This window comes from Pristis pectinata, chromosome 24 (genome assembly GCF_009764475.1).
Source record: "Pristis pectinata isolate sPriPec2 chromosome 24, sPriPec2.1.pri, whole genome shotgun sequence".
NCBI lineage: Eukaryota > Metazoa > Chordata > Chondrichthyes > Rhinopristiformes > Pristidae > Pristis > Pristis pectinata.
The window spans coordinates 26803317-26817446 of NC_067428.1; the positions used below are offsets into that span (position 1 = coordinate 26803317).

The 14130-nt window shown below is 41.3% G+C and overlaps 1 protein-coding gene across 3 annotated transcripts in view; it reads left to right on the top strand.

Annotated features, from left to right (window-relative positions):
* cbarpb (CACN subunit beta associated regulatory protein b) overlaps positions 1 to 13174 on the top strand; it is a 189395-nt gene extending 176221 nt beyond the window's left edge. For all 3 annotated transcript variants that reach the window (XM_052037654.1, XM_052037655.1, XM_052037656.1), the window contains one exon: positions 10985 to 13174. In XM_052037654.1, the coding sequence (XP_051893614.1) occupies positions 10985 to 12233 (1249 nt within the window). In that variant the 3' untranslated portion in view covers positions 12234 to 13174. The remainder of the gene's footprint in view (positions 1 to 10984) is intronic.
* Positions 13175 to 14130: the final 956 nt, after the last annotated feature.

A 14130-nucleotide genomic window follows, 5' to 3' on the forward strand; every position in this document is an offset into this window, starting at 1 on the left:
TTTTCACTTGAATTAAGATTACTTATTGTAAGAACAATTATGATGTACAAGAGAGACTTTGTGTGCGCGTGTGCATATGCCTGTGTACTTTAGCATTTCTATCAGTACGTGTGCAAGTGCATTTATACAGATATACAATGTGCACAGTGTACATGTATGTGTACGTAATTATTAACTGAATAGACAAGTGTGATGTTTACATGCACAATGCATTTCTAGATACCAAAGTCTAAGCAACGATGACAAAGCAATTTGATTTACTGCTTGAATTAATATTTATTTGCAGTGAGTATATTATAATGAGGGTAATTTTGATTTGTGCGTAAAATAATAGTGAACTGGGAGGTTCCTCATCTTAATTTCAGTTGATTCCCTTTTTGCACAAATTCAAATTCACCCTTAATAAGTTTTGTCTCTCAATGGAATTGTCATCTTTCACTTATACCATGTGAAAAGGGACTATTAAATATCATTGAATAACTATATGCACACAAGATAATAAAATGTAGCACTGAAACTCTTTCGGGCAGACTCCTCGTATTAAGCAATGCCTGAGGGAAGTGCAGGAAAGAAAATCTGGTGAGGAATGTTACATTCTGGCAACAGATTCTGTCAAATATTCCTTCTTTTTCAATTAGAAGTTATATTTTACAAGTCTTTGTTTAAGGCCTGAAAGCTTCCTTGGTAGGCTTCCCTTTCTGTACTGCAGACAGTATTTAACAAAATTCTACTGCAATGGTTTTACATAAATATTGTAAAAAAAATATATTACAGAAAACAGCAGATATTACTGTTTAAAGACCATAATTTAGTATTGCAATTTAGCTGATAGTGTTAACTTATTTTCATTCTTTTTTTTATGGAATTCTTTGTTCCTTGCCAAAGCACAATTCCATATGGTCTGCACAGCACAAAGCAGGTAGTACGCAGGGGCAAGGGTTATTTTGATTGTGACATAGTATTGTAATCGTGCATTCAGAATGTAACTGTACAGATCTCTTCCCACATCTCCAACAATTAACCATGTGGTTCTTAACTGAATAGATCTGTGGGGTTAAAATGTTTTGCCCATGTATTGTTGTGCATTTCAGTTGCAAAAGTGCAGCTAGTCTGATAATAATCCAATAGTAAATTCTCAGAACCATGTAAGTAATCCCTGGTTTGGAAGTGGTAGATGCACTATATAGTAAGTGGCTGTGCATTTGACACTAATTTCAAAATTAGGTTCAATTGAAACCAATGCCAGTGAATTTTGGAAGTGGCATCAAATATCCGGCTACTGTTCTATTATTGCTTAGGCTATACTTTGAGATTTCAGTCTGATTTTGTGGGATCTCAGGTGATTGTTGAGGCCAATGTGAAACTACAGTACCTCCTGTGCGTGGGGCAGGAGGGTGGGTAGTTTGGGAGATAGTGCACTCCTTCCACTGTCTGTACTGAGCTTGTGTGTGTTCCCAAGGCATGGACGCAAGGCTCCAAATTCCATCGCAATGTTCCTTCTCCACTTTAAGCAGTTATGGGCCAGGGGTTTCCAAGTATCAGTGAGGATGTTGCATTTTTCCCCCACCAAGGAGTTTTGAGCACATCCTGAATATACAATAAATCCAAAACCTGATCATTTTCTTGAGAATAAAATTAAGTATCCAGAAACATAAAGTTCTCACCTTTGTTTCCAAATCCTCCATGGTTTTAAGCCTCTATCTTTGTAATCTCCTTCAGATGTACAACTCTCAGAGATATCTGGGTTCCTTCAATTCTGACCCTTTTATTGTCACCAAATTTAATTGTTCCAATTTAAGCAGACAAACATCCAACAGTTAAGGGCTTAGGGGATTCTATTCCTGAACCCCTCTACATTCTGATCTCTCTCTTAATTCATTCCTTAAAATTTTCTTAACCAACCTCTTGGTTATCTCCCCTACATTCTCCTCACATAGCTCAGTGTTATATCTCATTCGCTGGTGCTCCTGTGAAGAACCTTAAAACATTTTGCCATGTCAGGGGCACTTATTACTTACTTCAATTAATAAGTGCTGTAAAAAGTAGAGTCTCTGAGAAATGAAGTAGAATACAACCATGGAGAAGAGATTTTGCTTTGAACTTCAACAAAAGGCTAACGTCGACCTTGGCCATTGTTCTGGTTAGACTATGACCTCAGTTCGCGTGGTAGGCCGGGTAATATATTGCTACCCCACAGAAAGTCTGAATGGGTATAGTGCCCTTGGCCCACCAAGTCTGTGCCAACCATCAAGCACCCATTTACACTATTCCTGCAGTAATCTCCCATTTTATTCTCCCCATATTCCCCTCCAAGTTCTACAATATATCTACACACTAGAGTCAATTTACAGCAGCTAATTAACTAACAATCTGCACATTTTTTGGATGTTGGGAGCAGCAGGAAGAAACCCATGTGGTCACGGGGAGAATATGCACTACCAGAGAGATGGCAGTGGTGGCCAGGATCGATCAAGGGGCAGCAGCTCTTCCTGCTGCTCCATTGTGCCGTCCAAACCCTTAGCAATCTTTGAACTAAATGGAGTACAGACGTAACTCACCCATACTCAAACTCAAATAAAAACAACTGTCACTTCATTGTGAGTACAGCTAGCTTGGATTCAAAGTCAGGATCTGAACATCTGTCCTCTGAGCAGGCTGATCTTGCATTCATACTCCGCTTATTTGGGAGAACTTTTCCATCACTTCATTTGCATCCTTTGAAAGAATACTATCAAACGCTTGTGCAGTTATCGATAATTCACATCCAGGCTGCAGTATCTCCACCTCTTTAGCTCCAAGTGTGCCACTGTACAGATCCCACGCAACCTTCAATGTCTTGAAATCATCTAAGTGTCATTGTATAGTTTTCCCTCTGATAATACGGAACCCCAGCCCATTTGTAGGGAGAGTATAACATTATAATTCAAAGAATGCAAAGGTCAAGTCAATTTTAGTGGCAGGGCCTTTTTTGCCCTTGGTTTTATTTGTATTTTCTGTCACAATTAGATTGGCTGGCCAGCCAACTAGTGGCAGCCAAAGCTATTGCTGCAAGGCCTAATCAATAGGAAGGTAGTTACCAAACACTAAAATGGATTTTAGCCATGCAAATGACACTCTCTCCCCTTGGCTTGGTCGCCCAGGATTCTGAGCCATTCTCCAGATTGGGGCAGGTATGTCGGCAGGTAATAGCAGAGAATACTGGCAGGAATCTTGCACAAGGAACCTCCAGTGGCACTCCTGATCCCCAAGCAATGACTTGGAAAGCATGTTACCTGCTTGACCTGACTCCATCTCTCATTAGTTACTGGACTTCCTTAGTTTAGAATGGGTGGGTGGGTGGATGGTCAGTGCGGATACAGTTAGCTGGCCACAGCGACGTTTACATCAGGATCCCAGCTGCCCTTTACCACCTTGTATTGAACTGGCTAGGCTCTCAGGAGTGACACATACAACACACTTCATAAAAACATTGGTAGATTCATGGGCACTGGATTGAAACTGCATTTAACATTTTCATCTCCTTTTGCCACCACAGCTCTCACCCATTGTGAGGAGAATATTAATCTCTTCTGCCTCAGACCTCAAAAACATTAGCTTCCCTCTGCCTTTCCTTCCTCCTGCAAACCACACCCATCGAAAATGCGCTTTTTTTGTTTACAATTTCTGACATATCTGCTGTTCTGGTGGCTTTATAAACATTAAAAGGAAAGAAAATTCTTCCAGAATCCTGGTTAACATTCAACCTCGACCAAGACCACCAGAAACAGATGAACTTGTCCTTCAACACAAAGTAGTTCGTGGAGCATTGCGCAAAGGTGATCGGTGTCGGCTCAGGTGATTGCACTTGCAAGTCAGTTATTGCATGGGAAGTGTTTTTAGGGAAGCTCCGGAGAGGTGCAGTTATGGTCACTAAAAATACAGTTCATTCTTACAATACGTTGGTTTTTACTACAAAAAAATTAATAATTCTAAAATGATGTTTGCTGATGTGTTTAATGGTATCATGTAATAACCAGCATTTATAATTGAAAGTGTTTCATCTCATTGATTCCACATTTCCATATCCCTCCATCACCATGGACTAGATCCAAACAAAGAGTCCGGTATCAGCCTCTCTCTGATCCCTAGTCCCAGCTGTTGTAAACAACACAAAGTGACCAAGTTCCAGCTCTTAGAGGTATGGGAGGCTCAGGAAAACAAGAAACCTGCCTCAGATTAGATCACAAACATCCCAGATAAAACCAAGGATGAAGCACATCATGAGGGCAATGGAATTCAGAAGTAGTTGTTTCTCAGACAATGAAACCGTTAGGTCTTTCTGAACAGCTTTGACATTTATACATATTTAAGCAGCTGACTGGTGGGCAGGAGATGGGAATGAAACAAATTTTCCATTCTGTAGCTGGTGTGGCATCAAGCATACACTTCCAAATCTCTTACCAGCATGGCTAAACTGCATAGACAAAAGAGGAACACACAAGATGCTGGAGGAACTCAGCGGGTCAGGCATCACCCATGGAGGGAAATGGACTGTCGACGGTTCAGGTCGAGACCCTTCACCTGTGCAAACCTGTCCATTTCCCTGCATAGATGCTGCCCGACCTGCTGAGTTCTTTCAGCATCTCGCATGTTGCTCCAGATTCCAGCATCTGCAGTCTCTTGTGCCTAGACAAAAAGGAGGCTTGTTTGCTAGTTTGCAAATGGAAAAAGACATGCAAGGTACACTTAAACAACATAACAGCCATTCGAGTAAATCATTTGAAATGCCAATGGATATAGAGTAGAAATTCCTCATTAAGTGCATCCCAGTGTATGAGTAGCAACCCCCCCCCCCCCACGTTGTGTGATACCAGAGAGAAATCCTCCCCCATTACCTTGATCTGAATTTTATTTATTTTTTCTTAGGAGGAACTAACTCTCTTCACATAGCAGGCACACAAGTCAGGAAATTTGCTTTCGAGGCCAGCATGACCCATATGATTTTTAGAGTCAGTGTTAGACAACACAGAAACAGGTCCTTCAGCCCAACACGTCCACACCAACTATTAACCACACATTCGCAGTAATCCCACACTAATCCCATTCTGTTTTAATGCTCCCCACATCCCCATCAGCTCCTCCCCAGCTTCTACCACTCACCTATACACCAGCTGCAGTTTACTAAACCACTCGTCTTTGGGACGTGGTATGAAACAGGATTACTGGGAGGAAACCCACGCAGACACAGGGAGAACATGCCGACTCCACACTAACAACACCCAGGATCAGGATCAAACATGGGCTGCGGGAGCTGAGGCAGCAGCTCTACCAGCTGTGGTCACTGTGCCACCCAAATTAATCAATCATATTAATTCATTGGATGACACTATGTTGGCCTCAGAACTCTTGTATCCCCCATGACAAAGCTCCTATTAATATGCAAAATCTAGAAGATAGATTCGTGTCCTCCACTGTATGTGCTAAGCATACAATCTGGTAACAAATTAGTGGTGAATTCTGCTTCCAAAAGTTAATCCACCAAATTTCAGAAGCAGTGCTCAGCACACATGCTTCCCATACTTGTATGTGTCACATGTACATAAATGTGCCAGTGAGGTAGCCTTTGCGAAGAATCTATGGCTACCAACCTTTCAAACTATAGTAACTTATTCTGTGTGAGGATCTATGTTTGGAACAGTTTTAGCAAAATGGCAGTCATTTCCTGCAATGCAGTTTGACCTTGGTGAAAGGCCAACTGCCAAGCTGAGAAATAGTTATCTGCCAATTACCCTCATGGGTTGCTAAGGTAGGATTAGGTTACAAGTCTGTTCATAGCAGTATGGACTTCAACTGTAAAGATGAGTATCTCCACTTTAAAAGCAGAATAAATCCTTGTGCATTACATGGTTTAATGCTCTCAGCCTGTCCTAATGAATCAGAATATCCTCCAGTGCAGCATGAGTGACATCACAAGAAATACACTTTTTTTTAAATATATAGAATAAAAGGCAGAAAGTTCATCCAGTTTTATGGGTCGGAATTAAATGAGAAAAGGCATGAAAAGTAAGGGTACATCCAGCAAACTTCACTGCTGTGCATGCTCAAGTCTAGTCAGATTTTGTGAATGTAAAACTCCATTTGCAGAAAATAGGCTGCAGATGATGTGCTTCGCATTGCAAAAGCTAGAGTGTTGAAAAATTTATGGTTTCATTCACATTTTTGTTAACATTTGCTGGGGACAAAAGTGGAGGCTGTGATTAAAATTCTGACATTTCGAAACACAAATTATATATGCAGAGGGACTAATGCAAAATGATTCCTTATTTGCAATGTAAACTTGATCCAGGGGGAAAAAATCTTGGTAGAAAGTATGATGAGGTATATATTCTTGTTCTAATCCTTTAACAATTGTACAGTTCATAATGGATCCTGTTTTTTCATTTGCTTTCAATATATGCTTTCTTTATAATGCTGACAACAGTGTTAATTGAAATGAATTTGAATATCTACAACTTCAGCATGCAAATGTAGCAGCTCATCAGGCAGTGGAAATGGCTGCCTTCCAACAAGATGGCTGTGGGTTGTACACTGTGGGCTGTCTGCATGTTCATTCCTGGATGCTTGTTGGAAGAGAGTCTCACTAATCCTTGGCTGGACTGATAACGGCCTGAAATCAGTCTTGGGAGAATGAGAAAACTGACACCATTGATTCTGACGTGAAGACAAGCCTTGTTAGCTGAATGTAGGTCAGCTTTGATAAATAGGTATGGAAAATGACAATACTCAAGCTCTCTCCCTTTCTTATGGTGAGAAGCTGAATGAATACCTGTCAGCCAAAAGTAATGTTAACAATTGGATTGGTGCCATGGTAAGATTTATTCTGGAAACCATTGTCATAGAGTCAGACAGATACAGTACAGAAATAGGCCCTTCGGCCCTTGCCTACACCAATCACCTGTTTACACCAATCCTATATTTATCCCATTTTTTAAATTCTCCCCACGTTCCCTTCAACTTCCCCAGATTCTACCACTCACCTACACACTAGGGGCAATTTAATGTAGCCAATTAACCTACCAACCCACATTTTTTTTGGGATGTGGGAGGAACCCAGCGAACCCGGAGCAAACCCATATGGTCAAAGGGAGAAGCTACAAGCTTCACACAGACAGCACCCAAGATCAGGATTGAACCGAGGTCTCCTGGCACTATGAGGCAGTGGCTTTACCAGCTGCACCACTGTGCCACCCCCCTTCAAGATCCACACACTTGTTTACTTGACCTATAACCTGCTCATGGCCCCCTACAGCTCCACCATGCTGTCCATCCCGGTGATACGATTGTTGCAAACACTAATGCTTCCAATTGGTTAATTCCTGATGATGGCCATTGGGCTTTTTTTTGTCACCCCACACACGAGTTTAAACTATCGCACTTCCAATTAGAATTTGATCTCTGCTTCCTTTGTTGCTGTTTAGATATTCCAATATGGAGTCACATGAATGGAGTGGGAGAAGGTTCATCTCAAATGTAAATACCAATCTAGACTAATTGGGCTGAGTGTCTGGGATGCAAGTTCTATGCAAATCTCTGCAAATTCCTTCTCGTTTTATTTCATCAGTTTCAACACAAACAATTATTTTATGATCAGAGATGAAGCTAGTACCAGTATGGAAGCCAAGAATCTTTCTGGTTCACTCATTTTCTCCAGTAAAGGAAATTTGCTTTCCTTACCCAGCCTGGCTGACTCCCAAGCCACTAAATGTGGTTGTTCCTTAGCTCTCTGCCACACACTCCGCTCATGGCCAGTTACGGACAGACAATAAATGCTGGCCCAGCCAGTGACATCCACATCTTGAGAATGATTGGGGAAAAAAAAATCACCAAAGCTTCTTTAAAATCTGACTCCCAGAATCTCCTCTGTCCCAGGATGATTTTGTTTTGAGGTCTCAGTATGCGTGGGAAGAAGTTACATCACTCAAGTTTCCCCGTAACTGATCTGACAATCGTAGTGCGATTTTGTAAAGAATCAAAAGTGCTGATAGAATGCCTGGGGGAGTGAAAAAAGTGACAGCTTGTCTATGGCTTTTGCCTCCAACCTTTTGGAAGTGTCAGCAAGCAGCAATTTTGACTGTACGAGTGTGAGTTTTGCCAATCTTTGACTTTTTTTTTGTCAGTGGGCTTCCCCTGTCAGAACTAATAAAGCAAGGAGCCAAGAGTAGGAGCTAACACATGGCAAGAGCTTTATTTCTGAGGCGATTGCTTAGTAGACAGGGCAGACACCTGGTCCATAGAAGCCTCAGCATAGAGCAGAAACAGTGCTGGCAGAATCAGTTCTGAGACACAAGAGGCATAAACTTTACCTTTCTTTGAAAATATTTTAAATGCCAGTTGATAGAGTCTTTTAAAAGCCAGTTGATTAGAGTTCAGGACCAACGTGTTCCTGAGAGGGTGAAAGATAAGGGTAGCAAGATTTGGGAACCTTCGATGACAAGAGATATTGCAGGTTTAGTCAAAAAGACAAAAGAAAGCACCCCCCTTCCCCCATCCTTTATTCCATGGTCCACTGCCCTGTCCTACCAGATTCCCCCTCCTTCAGCCCTTTGCCTCTTCTACCGATCACTTCTCAGCTTATTACATCTTCTCCCCCTCCCACTACCTTTCCCCTCTCATCTGGACTCACCTATCACCTGAACTCACCTATCCCCTGCCTGCATGCGCTCCTCCTCCCCCCCCCCCCCCCGCCCCCCCCACTTCTTATTCTGGCTTCTGCCCTCTTCTTTTCCAGTCCTGATGAAGGGTCTCGGCCCGAAACGTCCGACTGTTTATTTCCCTCCGTGGATGCTGCCTGACCCGCTGAGTTCCTCCAGCACTTTTTGTGTGTTGCAAAAGGAAGCACATGTGAGATTAAGGAAGCTGAAATCAGACAAGACCCTTGATGAATAAAAAGGAAGCAGAAAAGAACTTAAGAAATTATGAGGGCTAAAAGGGGCCACGAAATGCCCTTGGCAAGTAAGATTAAGGAGAATCCCAAGGAATTTTATACAGGTATTAGGAGCAAGAAGCTATGGAGTGGGTAGGTCCACTCAAGGACAAAGGAGGAAACATAAGCTTGGTGCCAGAAGTTTAAAAAGAAACAGAGTGGTACATGCCTGGAACACATTGCTATCATATCCACCACCTCCCTGGCAATGTTTAAGAGACATTTAGACAGGCACGTGGACAGGCAGAGAATGGAGGGATACAGACCACGTGCAGGTAGCTGGGATCAGTTTAGATTGGCATCATGGTCAAGGCAGACATGGTGGGCTGAAGGGCCTGTTCCTGCGTTGAGCTGTTATGTGTTCTAAACTCACCGTCTGTTATGGACACGAACAGGCAACACAGAAAGTGTGCCTGCCAAACTCCACATGTAAAATTTGGTTCCATTAATTTCATGAAACCAAATTTCAGATATAAGAGTTCAAAACACATATTCCTGCATTGTGCATGAAGTATACACAGCAGAGGCTGAAACTCCATCCTCGTTTGATGGACACTATAGTTCCTGAAACAACTTTAATATGTTAATCGTTAGCTGGCTGAAGATATGCAAGATTTGATAGCTAAAGTTAGTGGTGTCAGTACAGATTTTCCTTTTACTCCAAGAGGCCGTGCAACCTCCTGAACACAATGCACTTAGAGAAAACTGCTGGTCCTGGTGGTAATGACACAAAGAGTGACCTCATCAATGCTATCAAAGAGTAGAGAAACTGAATTCAAATAGTTCGTTATTGAAATACAATATCACCATTCCATTGTTTTATTGCTGTGGCCACTTCTAAACTTAGTCCGTGGTACAAACAAAGTAAACAATTGTTGTTGTCTGTACTGTGCACATAGAAACTAATTCAGATTCATGCAATGCATGTGAACAACAGCAATTCTCACTCTAACCAGTCTATTGTTTGGAAATGCTCTGCATGTTGGAAATCAGTCTTTGCATCTTGAAGCTGAAGGGTTTTAGGATTCAAAGTAAATTGCGGGTTGAATGCCTTTTATCGGAGGGGCTGGGGCTGTACCATCAAGGTGCCGCAAGGTCCAAAGACCACGTAGAAAAAAACATGTTGGACCATACGTGGCTTCCTTGACTTTTCCTTCCAGTGTGGGACTACTGCATTAGAGCAAGCGTAGGAAGCAGAATGCCTTCTTCCCACTGACTTGTTGCTATACAGCAAACACAATTCCTCAGATGCTCTTTTCATTAATGGTGAACATTCAGTTAATCACTGGCAATTTAAGTAAAAATCTCACAGATCGTTTCATTATCTATTAAAACAGGGAAAGAAATAATGATGTCATTAGAAATTGGTGCATAGAAGATAAGAGCAATAAATTAAGATATTTTCTGGCTAGTGGCTTTGTTGTTTGGATGTTTCTTCCTCAACTGGTGGCAGAGATTTAAATCCCAAATAATAATTGGATTGGGTGCATCTCATTAGGTTTTTTTTCCCCGGGTTGTAGCGAGAGCACAGAGCATTACACCCAACATTGCAGCATCATATTGCTCAAGAGAGTGTAGTGTCCAGTGTCCCCTGCCTGTAATCGTTTTGTTTCCTGACTGAAATTGGTGTGCCCGCGTCCTTGGATTGACATCATTGTCTGGGGCAATGAAAAAGGACCTTGTCATTTGGGAAAGTATTTCCTTTGGAGATCACTGGTTGTAATTTGGGATGCATAAAATACATTATTTGCTTGAAACTGAATGGGACTGACCAGTTTGCTGTAATTGGAGCTGGCATAGGCGCGATGGGCTGAATGGCCTCCTTTGTGGCTCCAGAACTATTCTGTTACTCTATGAATGAGAGTTGACAGGGTCAGCATGCAAACCAACCAAAGCAACCCAGCTCCTGCTTGTTAGGAATTAGCAGTGCTACCAGAAACCAAGCTTTATTGAAGTTAAGTTTTGTAAATACTGTGCTGCTGTGTGCCACATTTTCCTGAGATAAGCTTGGTTTTCTTTCAGGTTAGATGCGGCAGAGATTCTGCCAGGCGGGAGTGAAAGTGCTGAAAGGAGGGAGAGCTCTGATCAACAGAGGATCTACCGGGATATCTGGAAACTTCGAGCTTCTCTCGAACTTTACATATCATCAGACCAGAGCAGCAATGATAAGGACTCAGTCCGGAGCGACACAGAGAGTGTGTGCTCGTTGGGTGGGCCATCCAGTGCCCTTTCCCAGGATATAGCTGATGAAGATGACGGTCTTGAGGAGAGGCCCGTGGACAAAGGAAGCAAGCAGGATAGCGTGGATTCCGAGCGAGGCAGCGACAGCGAATCAAACACGAGAAAGCTCCTTCAGATGGACAGTGGTTACGCATCGATAGAGGCGCCGAGCAAACTATTAGAAGAAAGGATTCTCAAGGCAGATGGTGAAAGTGGGACAAAAGACAAAACGGCTTCAGAGAAAAGGCTGTTCTTCACAAGTTCTGGACGCAAAGGGACTGTCTTTGAAAGTTTTGATGCAAAAACATTGAGTGAAGAGATAGAGGAGGAAGGTGCTGTTGGAGGCGAACCAGAAAGCCCCATTGGGTGGTCACCATATGGCCAAATGTTTGTAACTAGAGACTATTTACATAGAAGGGATTACAGTATTGATGAGAAAACAGATGCCTTATTCAATGAATTCCTCCGGCATGACCCTCAGTTTGACGATTCTCCACTGAAGTCCAAGCACCGATCCCGTATCCATCTCCGCAAGCAATGGCAGAGGACCAAGCAATACAGCGATCCAGGAATCCGCTACCCGCCTGGATTAGAACGGCACCGAACACCTCTCCGTAGAGGTGACAGCGTGAATTACCCACTCGACCATCGGTACCAGAGCACCTTGCCACGCATTGTCAGCACCACAGATGAAGAGCAAAGTGGCAGCCAGGAACAGATCAAATCGCCAACTGCTAAGGACTCAGAACATCTCGGTGTTGACACTGAAGAAAGAATCCATATAATTGAGGAAGAGACAACAGAGCAAGGAAGTGTCATTGACCAGACTGAACAAATAGACTTCCAGCAGCCTTTAGACCATATTAGTGGCTTCACAGAGACAAATAGCTCAAACTTTGGGTATGGGCCTCAGATGATAGGGGCAGATCCCAAAGACAAATTAACTACTAGCATCAATGACAGGCTGTATAATAATCTTAAAAAGTCAAAGGAGAGTGGCGAGTATGTAGTAGCTGTCACACATGCTTCACCAGACCACAGTCCTGTTTAGCTTACTTTTGTGAAAGGTTGATCACAATTTTCTTTTGTAAAATTCTCATGTGGACGCTACTCTTTATTGTTAGAAACTTCTGACAAACACAGACAACGTTTGCTGCTACGATACACAACATGCTTCATGTTTTCCACCCCCCACCCAATCAAAGAATGATCACATATCTGTGGAGCTTTAATCCCTAGTACATATAAATGTTTTATTAGAAAAATAGCTTGCTTTTTCTTTTAAAAAAGAGAATAAAGGAGTGGTACTGATGACTTGGGGAAAGCTTTTCCATTCAAGTTGTTTGGCTGTTATTTTCTGTACTTCCAAAACATCCTGTAATGTTTTTAATATTAAGAAATGGCATCAACTCCAGATGAATAGCATTGTACACCAAGTGCTTTCTGTTCACAGAGTTGGCTGCATTGCTCCCATTTGCATGTAACCTTTTCATTCTAAGAATATCATTCAAAGAACCCTCTAGGATTGTGTATCCACATTATAATATTGTCACCAGTGCAAGTAACTTCAAAACCTCTTTGAAATTTATTAAGTGTAAATTTCCTCCTCAAGTTGTTCACTTTCTGTTATGTTCAGAACTTCATGTTGCATTTTGTGAATTAGAATGTCAATTCCTAAAAAAAATTAAGATATCCATCATTGTTTTTCTTCAGTGTAAAAGTGTCTGTAGTTTTATTAAACATGAACAATGCTATTCTGTATTTATGGATGGGCTAGGCACAATAAATGGACAACATTTTTTCTTATTTTACTTTAATTTTAGAAGTCTTATTTCCAAAGACTTTTAATAGATTGGTTGTCTGCCAATCATTCTGCACTGAAAGTTCAGATTTGATGGCTAATACATATGCCAGTAACTAGGTATCTATGTAATGCATTTAGGCTAACTTCACAGGTTTAGATAATTATATACAATAATTTTATAAAATATGTATGTGGTACTATACAGGTCACAAAACTTCTTACAAAGACACTTTTCCTGTTTTTATTTTTTATCTTAACTGTAAAATCAGCCTCGAACAATCATTTCATTGACTATCTTCTGCTTTCATTGCTAAACTAAATAAATTCTTTACTCATTCAAACAAAATTTTTTTTAGCGTGACTTGTTTGCAACTTGTGTACTGATAGAAGCAACGGGGGAACTGTAGTGGAGAAAGAGTCAAACAAATGGAAAATATCGCTGTTGTTCGATGAAATTTTAGTTGTTCTATGAATGATCTCTAAAGCACAAACTCCAAGTTGAATGCTTTCATTATCTTGTGACGCACAGCATCAGATTGGCACGTTAGAAGAGAAAAACTTTGTATAAAATGGAATTGTTTGTCATATGCTCTCCCTCTCCATTACACTTTTTAATCATGAAGACCAATAGCTGAATGAAATTGCCAGCTAACTGAGTTTTGTGCCTTGTGTTATTTTCTGAGAATTAAAGGAGTGTTTGAGATCTTGGTGATCTTTCAGACTACCATTTTAGAGAATGTCAGTAGAAATATTCTGAACCAACTGGCAACAAGCTGGTTTTCTCCAATTAACTATTCCCAACATGGAACAGATTTAACAGGACTTTGCAATGAGCCCCTTTGTTTATTTACTGCTAGAGTTAAGTCATCATCATCGCCTGATTCTGTTTTCACTTCATTGGAAAGAGTGCCCAACCACATTTGCTAAAGAATTCTTTTCATCACTGAACTACTTTCTATCAGTCTCAGTGGTTCAGCACAGTATAAGAATATCAAAAGTACTGTCCTTTTCTACTCAGATAGCAATATAGCCGATAACTTTCTTCCCTGTCAAGTATAGCATTCACTCCAACAGAATGAAATTCAGAGGCAGATTATAATACACAAACATTACTATACAATTTATTTCACACTACTGATAGGTT